General features: G+C 41.6%; 1 protein-coding gene across 4 annotated transcripts in view; it reads right to left on the bottom strand.

Moving 5' to 3' along the window:
* HIVEP2 (HIVEP zinc finger 2) overlaps window positions 1-14,175 on the bottom strand; it is a 141,499-nt gene that overhangs the window by 12,103 nt on the left and 115,221 nt on the right. For all 4 annotated transcript variants that reach the window (XM_042796249.1, XM_032983171.2, XM_032983172.2 and 1 more), the window contains 3 exons: window positions 7,503-13,131; window positions 6,596-6,750; window positions 1,362-1,537 (listed from right to left, as the gene is read on the bottom strand). In XM_042796249.1, coding sequence (XP_042652183.1) covers window positions 1,362-1,537; window positions 6,596-6,750; window positions 7,503-12,920 — 5,749 coding nt within the window. In that variant the 5' untranslated portion in view covers window positions 12,921-13,131. The remainder of the gene's footprint in view (window positions 1-1,361; window positions 1,538-6,595; window positions 6,751-7,502; window positions 13,132-14,175) is intronic.

Genomic DNA, 14,175 nt, shown 5'->3' with positions numbered 1-14,175 from the left:
GTCTGTTCTCTACTGTTCTCAGCAAAATAGCAACAATAGTTATGAGGCTGACAACTGCTCATAAGCAGTAATATACCAGTTAAACACGTCTTGTACTTCGAAGGCTAACTTAGTCCCTTACTACTCATGCCCTTCTTGTGCAATAGCATACCACCTCCTCACTGTTTCTTCTTCTCTGCCAGAAATGCCAGCCTCAGCAAGCAATTTCACATTTCTTTCCATGCCGTCTCTTCTGCCTGGAATGTTCTCCCTGAACACAGCTGCAAAACCACAATCCTCCTTCAAGTCCCTCCTCAAGACCCGTTCCTCCAACAATGTCAAATGTAAACAGTGATCCGAGAACAGCCCACCAGATGGTCTACTGGGACTACAAATGAGCAGCTCCTTGTCTTTGTCTCTACACCCCCATGAAAGTTCTCATCTTAAATTAGGTTGATGGGTCTACTACCATCCATCAGCTATTCCCATCTTTGGCAGAGGAAGAAGTGCTGGAGTCATGGAAACTATTACAACTCTCAATCCTCAAAACAGCCATGAAGCTGCACTGGGATCTTGCGAGAAATTTCCTTCAGCCTCCTCTCTCCCCCTTCATGTAAGTTCACCGCACTGGGACCAGAATCCATTTCCCTTGTCTGCCAAAGAGAAGCTAAGAAACTGAGAATATAGGGCTCATTTGGGCTGTGCTACAAAGAAATACTACCAAAGAAAAGAATTTTTTTTCTTTTAAGGAGATAGTTGCAACACAAATCTGAATTCCAAAGAATATCATTATCTGTGGCCTCAGGGTGACAAATGGAAGCTTTTTTCTGTGCTGATAAATACATGTGAACACAAGCTATCAGATCTCTATTCATAATTAATGCCTCAGTGGATGGAGTGGCCCATCTGGGAGACATACATTATTTATAAACTTGAAACTGACCCACTGTAAAGCCCGTGAAGGCATGTTTTCCTCAGCAGCTGATGCTTTGCTTCTACATTATGTCATAACAAGTGTACTCTCCTGGTAGCATTTAAGTATTGCTGCAATTAAAATTTGCACCATGTAACAATTTTGGCAGAAAGTATTATTTGTAAGGGCGGTTCTTATGCTACTACATTTTTCTCTGCAGACAGATGGACCAGCCAAGAGCCTATAGCTCTTAATGAAGCTATCCAAGGAGTCCTGGAGTCTCACAAAATCCCTGGATCAATTAAACAGAAGATAAAAGCCTCTCTCATGAAGTCCTGTATACATAAGCACAGTAATTCTATTCTGAAGAAAATTCTCTTGATTGCAAAGGGTGCTTGGATCCCAGATGGCAAAATAGCTCAAGATTTGTTTGGTAAGTGGCAAGAGTTCAGCAAAAAGGGTCAAGTACCTTTAGTTTTGAAGGCAAAATTGCACAACTTGCATACATAAGGCCGGACATCAGTATGAGTGCGGATATGTTTTTTGAGCATGCTTGGCTTTTTGCAGCGAATTCCACATTCTTCACAAATGTACTTTCCTCGGCCACGACCTCTGACATATACATAATCCTCATTTGATTTATACCTGTTGAAAGAGAGCAAGCATTTAAATCATACAGACTCGAGGTCACATACCTGCATAAACATCACCTCTATGCACCTGATCCCGATCCTGCATATATCACAAGAAATCCACAATGGTCCATAGGAACTACTGAATTTTCAGTCTGGAACTCACAAAGTATTTGCCTTTCTGAGAATGCACTGCTCCCAATGTCTCTTAACAATAGGAGACCTCATATTGTTAAAAATATGAGGTGCAGTATGAGAGTAGTATAAACGCCTTGTAAGGAAACAGATTACATACCATTCCTATAGACACAGTGCAACTCCAAATATAAGTCTGCAGGATGGAGTTATTTCAACTAACTGTAGTCTTGTACAGCACAGGCATCTACCACCACTGAAAACAGCATTGTTTTGCAACTCATTTAACTATTTTAGTGTATTTATCCCTTGGGATCAGATAAATCATATCCTGGAAATGCCCATGTCTCCCCACTGAGCATAAAGGGAATGCAGAGGACTAGCAAGGATGCACACATTTACACTACAGATGCCTGAAGTTCCTGAAGATGGATCCCCCCCTAAGGGACACCAAGTTGAGTTCACTCAGGTATGTGCTGCTTTAGAAGTAAAATGGGAAACTTCCAACCTGAATACTTAGCAGAATGCTGTTAAAGGAATTTTTCTTAGCACAGGCATAAGTGTTCCATGCTATTTTTGCTGATCACATAGTGTGTAGTCAGATAATAAATAAGATATGCAAATCTATGTAAAGCTGTTCATCGCCTTTACTCTCATGATAAATTGTTGATACTGAAATCTAAAAGTGCTCAAGGGATCTGCTCAGGCTGTTTTGAGGTTTGAAGAGCACTGGGCATTCCCTAGGGGCAGAATTTCAGCTTCATTCATCCAAAGTAAAATCCAGAATTGCAAGAACTGAGAAATAATATTTTTTCTGCCCTCTGTCCTCCAGTGCCCTCTCCCTAAGCGGCACAAAGTACTTACAGTCACCCTGTGGATGTGCAGCCCACAAAATATCGTTGGTGCTGACAGTCAGCTCTTTAAATAAATAAGGGACTGTGTGAAAGATTCTGTTAATGTGATGATAACTCTACAAGAAGCAAGTGGCAATTTTTCGGTTACAAAGCTGAAACAATTTTCAAGTGTGCTTTCCTTAGATGAACACTTCTTCCATATGTTCAGCTATATCACTGGCAATATAAATACTGAAGCCAATATCTTAGAAATACATAAAACATTGTCCTGTTCTCATGTCCATCTTGTTATCTGTTAAACACATCAGCTCCTCTTTCAAATGTGGACGCCTAAATTAATTTTTTTTCATCTTCTTTCCAATGAAGTTGGCCCTCTCCCTTTTCCTTCATTGTGCCTGGCACTACAGGCAAAACTGGCATATTCTAATGCCACTTACTATTTAGCCATCTCTCTAGTAGGTTTTTTTGTATAACATTTCCGGAGTTCTGCTTTTCTGTCTGCCCCATTTCCCAGGTTCTCCTTCATATATACATGCTAATGACACTTAGTCATCTCTCTATCCACTGCTTCATCAACTACCTCCAGGCTTTCTCCCACAGACAGAAAAAATGTCCATTATTGTTTGAAAGACTGCCATTTTATCTTCTTTTCATCTCTCCTTACAGTCTGATTTTGCTGGGATGGATTCTACCATATTGGTAAGATAAATGCTGTGTTATAACATGTGCTTTTCTGCTGCTCCATCTCTGCTGTTCCCCTGCCTGACCTCATTCCACCGGCTTCTGTCACCTGTCAGATCCCATTGGGCACAAAGACAATTAGACAAGATCTGTCTCTTCACCATTCATGTGGACAGTTCTTGGCCATAACTGACCTTGACTCTCTCTAAGCGTGCTTCACCATAACGACTGTAAGAGAAATGACATGCACAAATTTGACATTTAAAGAAGGCTTGGTCCAAAAATTGAAACACCAGAAGACTGAGCCTATGGTGATTATCTTTCTAGCCCTCAGGAATATTAGAACTTTCTATTATGTCATGTCTCTTTCAAAGCTTTCAGTAATTTCTCTCTTCCCATTACACAACTTTCATAAGAACTATGGTCACTGCTGCTCTGAGCTTGATTTGAATGGGACTCTAGAGTTAAAACACATTATCAGGCCTCAGAGTCCTATAATTTATATCCAAAATGTTATTTTATTGAGGATTTTCAATTAGATTCTATTACTGATAGCTATAAAAGAGCAAACACAAGCAAACTGTGAATTCTTGCTGTGAGCTGATAATGTCATTAAGTCAGATGTCAGATGAGCAGGCATGTTTGCCCTCTCCCTCCCTTCTCTTCACTTCACGCCGTTAGTAACTAACTAACTGTACTGCAGCAAACACTGAACTTCAAATTGCTGCTTTTCTTTGAGGAACACTGCTTCATATCCCACCAGGGTTCTGAAGTCACAAATGATGGAAAACAGATTTTGTGATTCAGATCATTTCATCTGAATCAAGCCACCTGCCAGAGGTCATAATACAGTTGTTAGCTTCTTCCTTCAAAATCCCCTCTGCTGCAATGCTTACAAACTGCTCTTGACGGGCTTTGGTGCAGTGAGGTGGTGATGTGCTGTGACATCTACTTTTCGCCTGAACTCCATTCATTCTGTTCCTTCAGCTCCTTGTTCATCCCCAGCCCCGTCTATTTGCTTTTTGCCCACAGGCCATACGAGTGCTCCACTCCGCCAGCACACGGCAGCTGCACAACTGCACCTCCCTGCCCAGAGCACAGGCCTTCCTGCAAACCGAAAACTGACAACCGCAGATCCTTCTCAACTATGGATTCTGAATTGCCTTCTTTGTATTTACAAAAAAAAAGCAATCAAGAAGCCTAAGCAAATCTGGTCCCCAAGACAAATGAAAACCAAAATGAAAATATCCTGCTGAAACAAGATATCACCACGCACGCTTGTCTGTCCAGGGGAGAAAATTTGAAACAAAGATGACAGACATTTGCTGCATAGTTCAGTGCACTACTTGCACGTGCTGAGATGATACAAAGATGAGCCTGATGAGAGAGCAGAATAGAGGAGAACAGAGCAGGCCTACAAACAGCCAAGAGCAAGCAAGCAAAGAAATCAACCCATGTTAAAAACTAGCTTTCAAAAGTCATAAACAAAAACCTGAAGAGAAGGACAAATTCAATAGTCAGGACAGAAAACAATGAAAGATGTGGTTATAATAACTAAAGAATATTCAATCCATCTGAAAAACAGCTGAAGTAATGAAAAGAATTAAACTACCCTTCCACAAATAATTCCTATAAAATGTACAATCAAATTATGATGTACAGGGAAAGAGTGGACCCATTAACATCATCTCATTCACTGTAGCTTTGCAGATTATACATTCCTATTGCGCAAGTCCCAGTCTATTGTACAGATTATTTGTTGCCCCTACTCTAGAAATCAATGTGCACATCAAGGTTTCTTATGTTTTGTTTTACTCAAAGGAAATCTAAACATAATACCAGGAGACATTAATAGGTAACGTGAATTATGTGAGTTTACACAATTAGTTTCATTGACCTTATTGGTGCAGAAGGAAACTTTAGATGGTGTAAGTAACATACAAAGTTTATTGAAAAAGGTATTAGATGGTAGAGGGATTTTATGAGTGATCTGCTGCAGCTCACACTCATCTGAATCCTCCTTTAAGTTGTTTTTTTTAACACACTTCTACTCTTCTGACCTCTCATCACACATCTTACATCAGTGCAGACTATCTTCAGCTGGGTGATCCAAATTCAGAAATGATACATAGTGAGAAGCAGGCAAATTTTATACTTCAAAGTGAGTGTGAGTTGAAGCAACAGCTCTTTAAATTTCTTGTAAACTTGGGCTCACCCCTGAATTTGGGTCACTCTTGTGTAGCCAGCCTAGTGGCTTGGGTACTAGGACAATGTACATCTACAGAGAACAGCCAAGATCAGGGTGTCTGGGCCGGCATACCTATAACAATCCCCAAAATAACATTTTCAGTCTTTCAGGCAAGATGTAGGCTATACTCCTTCAGTGTTGCAGACGACACAGAAATGCCAACGTTCATTTCGTGGAGACTATTCAAGCGGAGCCAAAACACATAATGTTAATGAAGGACAACTGGGATTTCAAAGGGTACAAACTAATGAGAGAAGGCAATGGATGTATGAACTTCTCACAACTCCATCCTGACCTGTTTAGTTACCCCAATAAAACAGTGCTGTGAGGCCATCTGACTTTGGTAAGACTGAGAAACGCATCTTGTTCAGCCACCTGACTATTCACTACTAACAACAGGCAAATTAATTGCATCGCGTCAGAATTCTGTAAGAGAAATTAAACAGTATCTTCCATTTTAGAGTATACAGCAGAGGAAAACAACTGTCCATTTCATTTGCTTTTTATAACAAGCTTCATAAGCCTCAAAACAATGTTAAAGAGCTTTCAGGTCTTCTTTTTCCCTCCCTGTTATTTGTTTCTGTTATCACTTGAGTGATAAATGGCCATGGTAAAATTAAACATTATTTTATCAGCCATACAGAACAGGTCTATGGATTAGACTTAGTTACCATAGATTTCATTGTCACCTTACATTTTATTTCCAAAATCCAACTTCAGTAAATAATAAAAAATTACAATAATAAGAGTAAGTATGCCCAGATAAAGTGAGTGGAGGCACACACAGTCTAAAAATTGAAAGATACCTTTATGGAAGCCATTAAATACAAAGAAATGGTAAAGAAAATATCAAAATGTTAACCATTTATCCATTTCTTTATGACCTAAGGAATGAAAGTAACAAATTCAAATGAGTGTTCTCACACAGAAAGAAAATATAACTGTCCTAATAGCAAAGTAGAGCCAAGAGTAAGTATACAGGTGCGCTGCAGTTTGTTTTAAGACTTGACATACATAAAAAAGAAGAGGCTTGGGAGCTACAAGACATGGCAGGAATACAGGAGACTGTTCACATCCTAATTCATTCATATTCATTTCCAAATCTCTTTAAAATGACAGGCTGAGCTTGAAATTTCCAGTTGCATTTTCTTACCCTCCTTCAAAGATTTTAATTCGTATCGGCTCAGTTTGTTTGGATGTAATGTCTTTATCTCCATGAACGTCTCCTTTTACTCTTTCTTTTATAATATTCCCCACTACTTTCTTTTCAAGCTTGCTGCCAAACAAGAAGAATGGCTCGTGTTTCATCTGCAGAACAAAGTCAAGGAAGGGTGTTACTGCTGGAGCACACAATAAACGCACACTTCATTTCAAGTACTTTTAACATTCCAGGTCAAAGCCAAACTCTAATTTTGGTGCAACTCTATAAGATGAATTAATTTGTCTCATTTAATTTGATGGAGTATAAGAGAAGGGGGCAGCATGGACAAATTTTTACAAGAGTCTTGACAGAAAAGACAGCACCATATCTTTCCTCAGAAAAAAAAAAATAATGGAAAATAGAGACGGAAAGGCCTTAGAAGGTAATTTATTGCCATTACAGAATTTTCCCTGGCATCATTATCTAATGCTTAGTCCATGAGGAAGAGTCAGTATGTAAAAGACATTAAATAGATCTGAAGAACCTTAGTCAATTTTAACTTAATCTTTACTTATGCATGCACATGTCTGATATTGTTTGAATCAGGACATGGCAAAACCAAAGGACAAAATAAAAGGAGATAATGTATCAGGCTCTGGCACACATGAGGGGAGGGCTTTAAAAGCCTCACTTTTTACATCTGATTTTGAAAACGGAGACAGAGACAGCAGAAGTAGCAGAGCTTGCAGAAGGGTAAATTGAAGCTAAAAAGTTGTCATGGGAAGATGCCAATTTCTGATTTCCCAGTGGGGAATCTTTTTTTTTTTTTTTTTTAAATCATTAACTTACATTTCATAGCTTACTAATACTTTCTCAGATAAAGATATACAAATTGATTTTATTAAAACCTCTTATTTACCTGAGCAAACTGCTTCCATGCACTTGATGATGTCAGTTTACCAGCTCCGGGTCTATGCATAGCAGCCAGAGTGTAGATTTCTGTGGTGTTTTTTTGCTTGGACCTTAAAAGTGCTAAAGTGGTCTTTGTACTTAGCCCAGATGGGTTTGGGTTGCATGAACTTATACACCATGAAGCATAAACAGAAGATTTGAGGGTTGGTTGCTGAATGTAATTGGGTTTCGCATAGTTTAAGAAACACCAGCTCACGGTAGTAGTAGTGCGCAGACTTGGGAACTGAAGGATCTGCTGAAAATCTGCTACGTCTGTCAGGAGAATGGTTGAACCTGTGACTTTTCCACTGGTATTGGATGTCATCTGGACTAACATCCCAAGAGGCAATTTTTGATGCTTCAGCTGGTCTTCTGGCTGAATTTCTCCTGGTGGCAATGAGGACCTCTGTGGACTCATGCTCATATCCGAGGCTGTTTCATCCACATCCAGTTCTTCTGGCGAGTCTCTTCCTTCAGAAGGGCCACTGGACTTCTGCCCTGGTGACGTGGAATCAAAACGGGAAAGTTTCTCCCTGCTCAGTGGGAAAGCATCAGCTGTTGGCATGCTGACAGGTGGGAAATCTTGAGATGATGAGGATGACAATGATGAAGAGGTTGACATGGATGGCAGACTTTCTTTTGGCTCGGTAGCACAGCTCTGCCTTACTAGTTGAGGCTTCTGCATTCTTGGAAAATCTTTCTTTATATCTGAGTTAGTTAACTCAACTGCACTCAGCTCCTCCACTATCTGCCCATACATCTTTTCTTCTTTGACTCGTTTCTGCTGCTTGGTCTCCATGAAGAGCTCCAAGCTGCTGGCAGGTGAAAGCATTCGTTTGCTTCCCCCCAAGGTAGAAGCCATGTCAGAACTGGAAGGCAAACACAGGGGAATTGGTGGCTCCAGTCCAAGTGGTAGTGTCTGTGGCACTTTCCACAAAGGATATTTTTCTAGCCCTCCATGCTGACCCAACATCTGAGCTATGTTAAACCCAATTCCTTGCATGGTTGCATTAGTTGCCAATGTTCTTTGAGAAACAGTCTCATCAACTTTACAAATTACAATTGCTGGACTGTTGCTCTGTCCAAGGATCTGGGAAATGCTTGTGTACATGACACTACCGTAAGATGGCACATGGGTTTGAATCCTGACGGGAACGACTGTTCCTGGCAAAGACTGTACAGCTCCATCACTTGGGGAGTCAAAATCTGTCTGAAGATGCTGCTCAGAGGAGGTATCTGTTGGTTTAATGCTGTGGTCTGACTGGTACTTAGCAAGAGTATTTTTTGAATACTGTCCAGATGTTCCTGAGTAATGCTGGTATGCTTGCTCTTTAGCATGCACATAATCAGCTGGTTTCTTTCCAATAAGCTCTGGTGCATGTTCCAGGTGGTAACTTGGAGGAACATCTGTTTGGAAAGGCTGTTTGACATAAGATTTCTGCAGCTGTTGTACAAAATGATGCTGGAAGTGTAGAGGTTCTGTGCATGACTGCCACAGGACAGGCTGCTGAGATGGTGGTAAGTGAACCATGCAGACAGCTGGATAGGGGAACTGAAACAAGGTGCTATGAACAGGGGGAAATGGGACTTTTTCCTGATGTGCAAATAGCTGCTGCTGCTGCTCTGACGGATGTTTGTTAGGAATATAAGGTGCTTGTTGGATCAAGGGAGTCCTTAACATTTCTGGGCTGTCTGCAAGAAGAGCCTGTTGCTGGGCAAGATGGGATGAGCTATTACTAAGCTGAGCACAGGAGCCAATAGCCTGTTTTCCAGAATCATCTACCTGAATGGGCTGAAGAACAGAGGACGGAGAGTGATGCCAGGCAAGCTGGGAGGAGCGCAGACCAGCCTGTGCATGTTCCATCTGCTCCTGCTTTATACTTTGTTCTGTGCCCTGATCAGTCTGAGAAATCTCTGGAAAACCACTGAAGGAAGCCTGGCGAACCAAGAAGCATTTCTTCCTTTCTCGGGATGGAGACAGTGCCGTAGTAGGTGTCCCAGCCGAAGAGGCATGAGACAGGTTCCCGTAATCAAAGGATTTACTCCGGATCTCTGGGATTTCAGCAGCATGAGGACAGGGCATCTGTTCAGATGAGCAGCGTCTCATTTCCCTCTGATGGTGATGCCCAGGGACAGAAAGTGAGTAAGCACCAGCTGGAACTGTTAAAAACTCAGACTGTTTTCCAAACTCATCTTGTTTGGGAGGCGTGATGAACTTCATATTCTCTTCTCTTTCAAAGGACATTGAAAAACTAGAACTGTGAGACAAATTACTTTCTTGGCTAGGGCTGCGAGAAAGGCTTGTACCTGTGGACTCAAAGCTGGATTCTCCAGAGGAGTGTTCCATGTCAGCCAGTCGTAAACGCTTCTTTTTGGGTGGCAACTTTTCGGCTGGAAGTTGAGAAAGGGTTTCACTTCTCTGGGGCCACTGGAATTCTTCAGCGGGTCTCTCCTGCTCTTTGCTCTGCACTTCTTTATCTTTCTCAGGCTTATCTGGCTCCTCTGTGACGCGAATTTCAGGTACCTGTATGTTGTGCTGGCGAACCAACCTGGGCTGCATATGATACGGCTGAGGCTGCTGGGATGGAGACAGCTTACTGGTGTCAGCATTTTCCATTTGTGGAGCTCGGTCTGGGCTCATTGGGGACTCACAAATCTCACTCTCACATGTTTCAGATGGTGAATAGATCTTTTCCTGCTGGCATGCAATATGTTCTGTAGATTCAGATCTTTCAAATGAGTTTGGCCTGCTCAGTGAATTTGTGTGCTGAATAACAGAGATGACATTTCCAGGGGGCTTTCTAGCCAGTGATTCTGCAGTCTTTTCTTGCTCTGCAGTTAAGGATGAGTCTTCCAGAGAAGCTGCTGGGCTTCCAGACTGCAAGTAAGGCCTGCAGATTTCAAAACGCTCAGCATGGCAATGGGCAGCATTGTCCAGGCCTTGAAGGGCAAATCCACTCCTTGGCACTTCCTGAATTTGGGATTTGGGATCAAAGTCCAAAGGCTGAATTCCCCCAGTGGTGCCAGTTGTACTGCTGCAAAGCATGGGACTGTCTTCCTCATCTCCAACACTCTCCTCTTTTCTGCGCTTTCTGTTTTCAAAAGTTGTTCCAAGCATGGATGGCACTGCCTGAGGCTGTCCAAATGGATCAACAAAGTACTCTCCCCCCTTGCTCATCCCACCTAAGGATGGCGAATCCCTATAGTTCTGCTTCTGAGCTTCAAATTCTTCCCACTTTCTGTAGTGCTTTCCACTGGCATCATAGTCATAAAAGGTCTTGTCGCCTTTCTTCTCTTTTAGTAATGATCCTTTGTCACCTGCTGTCTGTCTGCTGGAAGCAATAATGATATTTTTCCCTGGTCTTCCATGATAGTCTGATTCTGAGTGCCCCTCCTGCACAGAGGGCAGTTCAAAGGCAGCCTGTCTTCTCAACATCCTTTGGTGGGATATTCCCACTGTCCCAGGGTAAAATACATCATCTGAGCCAGTCATCTTCTCATCAAACGAATGGCTTCCTCTCAGAGATGGGGGAATACTTAGGTTGTTTGCAGAAGAGGTTGGCATGGAGTTACTTCTTATAAGAGGAGAGGAATCTACTGGGGGTTCTAGAAGGATGGGCATGTCACCCTGCTGACTGGCTTGGTACAGGCTGGATTCACTTTTGATGGGTGATGTGGTGGTCTGGGATTGTCTGGATTCTGTATTGCTGCCTGGATAGACTTGTGTAGATTTAATAGTGCTCAAATTACTGGAGTCAATGAGTTCTTCTTTATTTGGAGTCAGCTGAGAAATATGTTCCTCAAGCATCTTGATATCTAATCTGTTATTTAAAAGAGGTAATGGCTCTCCTTTGCCCTTTCTACCCATTAAATTGTGTTCCTGATTTGTTGTGGCTACTGTTAGTGCTGTCCTTTGATTAATCCTATAGAACTTTCCAAAGATGATCTCTTCGTAAGACTTTGCATTAGTATTTGGTGGGCTAATTTGCTGCTCAGCACTTTCTGAGCGGGAAAAATAACCAGAGTCAGTGCTTCCTTTACTGTGTGGGCTCAGGAGGTTTAATGACTGCTCAGAATCTTGCCCCTTTTTCTCTGACAGTCTTAGTGCAAGTCGCTGTTTAACTGTATGAGAGTCATCAGACTTGGTACTGAAGGATGGGTTTTGCAACATATCAGAGCCAATATATGGTGAACTCTCACTGGGTAATTGAATTCCACTTTTAGGGATAATCAAAATGGGCACTTTCATTGGCCCCACCAAGGACTCTTCCATGGAGGAGTGAAAACTGCTTCTGCTAGTAATGTCCAAGGGGAGCTGTGGAACAGGGCTCAGTTTGTCAGACCCTTCCACTAGGAGTGGGGTCTCCTCATCAGTGTCCGTGCTCTGCTCGCCATCTGAATGTATTTCGGCTTCCACATCAATGTAACTGGCATCTAGGTCCAACTTAGAGACTGCTGACTCTGTGAAAGGTACCAACCCTGCTTTAATTGCATGGGCATGTGACTTCCTGTGCTTGTAAAGGTTGCTCTTCGTCTTGAAGGAGAAACCACAAGGAACACATGGGTATGGTCGCTCCCCAGTATGAGACCTAATATGCTTTTTAAGTACACTAGGTTTGGCACAAGCCCGATTACAGTAAGGACAAATGTACTTGCCAGGCTTTTTGGGTTTGTGCTCCTTTTTGTGAGCATCTTCTGATTGTTCTAAAGATTTCTGTGAATATTGGCTGTATGCAGGGTTCAAACTTGAAATCTTCTTCCTGGAGAAACCTCCACTATGGCTATGCATATGAAAAGGAAACAAGTCCTCTGAGGCAACTGATTGCAAGTGGCTAGGAAACTGCCACGGAGGGCCTTCCAAGCTCTGATGTGGCTTTATGTTGTGCAAGAAGCCTTGTGGCAATGAATGCTGTGGGAAAGAAAGTGAATGTTGACATGCGTAAGGACTTGGACGATGCTGTGGATATTGCTTCTCTGTGACTTGCTGTGCAGCTTCGTTCGATGATACCAGTTTCCCAGAACTAAAAAGTTGTGCTGATGCTGTGTTTCCTATTTGCTCGTGATCTATTTGTGGTTGCCTCTGTACTTCTTGATTTCCAAAAGTGCTCATCTTAATAACAGCTGAATGTTCTTGCCTCCATCTACTTGGTACTTTAGTAGTTTCTCCAGACCTTGAGGTAGCTTTTTGCCCTATAGCTGTATCCCCAGAGTCCATTTTGTTACACAAGGTCTTAAGTGCTAGTTCACTTGAAAGCTGTGCAGACACATGGAGTGTGTCCAAAGCTGTGCTTTTTAAAGTTTTGTTGCTCCCATTTTTCCAGGGCTGTTGCAAGTTCACAGACTTTTCTTTCTCTTTGGAACTTTCCACGCAGTAGTCTATAGGCATTAGATTTGTGTCTGTACACTAATGTGAGTATTATACAGTTCTGTTCATGGCAGGATCTTTCCTAAACAGTTTATTATACATTTGCAAAGACTTGTTATAGCATTTGGACATTTTCCATTGTTATTAAATACTGAGATGCAGAATGACCCAGAGATATTTGTGATCTACTAGAGCAAAGTTCTCTTCATCTCTTCCATGGTGACGCTTCTATCTGTACAGAAAAATAAAAAACAAAGAAATCCCACACACCAATTAATACAGCCATGCTAAATTACATTGACACAATCAGTTGCACTTTTATTGATCCTTACATGAAAAGTATTGGAGGACTTAAGCAAAGGTAACTTCATTTCACAAAACTCCCTTTTCGAGCAGACACAGTAAAGACTGGCTCCAGAGATTGCACACAAGCATAATCACTACTCAATAAAAGACCTAGAAATAGAAAACAGAGATCTACGCTTTCCAAGTTAAACAGCAGCTTTGGAAGGCTTTCTGGGGATAGTTTAAAGGCTGGATTCTCAGAAAGTCCACCACCTACTTTCAAAGCTCTTTCAGCAAATCACTGCTGAAAATAGAGTCCTAACACGGTGGGTGGGAATTACCTTACCCAGTATTACTCCCCTACAGGTCAGACATGCACTTTAGTCACCTGGTCCTCCTCTAACATCAGAGGAGGGTGATCAGTACTTCCAGAGGAGAAATCTTTCCATATTGTGATGGGTGCTTCAGACACAGGGGATGTCTATGCACATGGCCATTCACTATGGAGATGCCCATTTCTCACTCTCAGCTAGGCAGAAATCCCAGATGACTACCTTGGAGTAAATACCCAATTTTAAGATAGCTAGTGAGGTACTTCTTACCTTAGATCATCTACCTAGTTTTACAAGGTGTTGATCACCCTAAACTACTCTTAAACAGTCAAAAAAGAGCCATCAAATAAACATTCCAGTCACAGCATTAATGGTGCCTTTCCACATTTCCATCTTTCAATCACTACATTAAATTTTAGTGAGAATGTCTTGCTAGAGGTAAAACATGTATTAGAGAAATGAGCTATGACTGTGTTTATGTGACTTTAGTATTTTAGATTTCAGTGTTGAAACATTTCCATCCAGCTATACACGCACTTTTTACGCTTAAATGCAATAGGTTTCCACAGTTCTATTATAAAGAAGAAAAGCTTGGAGGTATGATTTTCATAGACAAGTACAGCATTTTAATTTGAAGAACAATGTGGGCTTCCTGCTTC

This window comes from Tyto alba, unplaced genomic scaffold, assembly GCF_018691265.1.
Source record: "Tyto alba isolate M040663 unplaced genomic scaffold, T.alba_DEE_v4.0 Super-Scaffold_22, whole genome shotgun sequence".
Taxonomy (NCBI): domain Eukaryota; kingdom Metazoa; phylum Chordata; class Aves; order Strigiformes; family Tytonidae; genus Tyto; species Tyto alba.
This window is presented reverse-complemented; position numbering and strand designations above follow the sequence as displayed.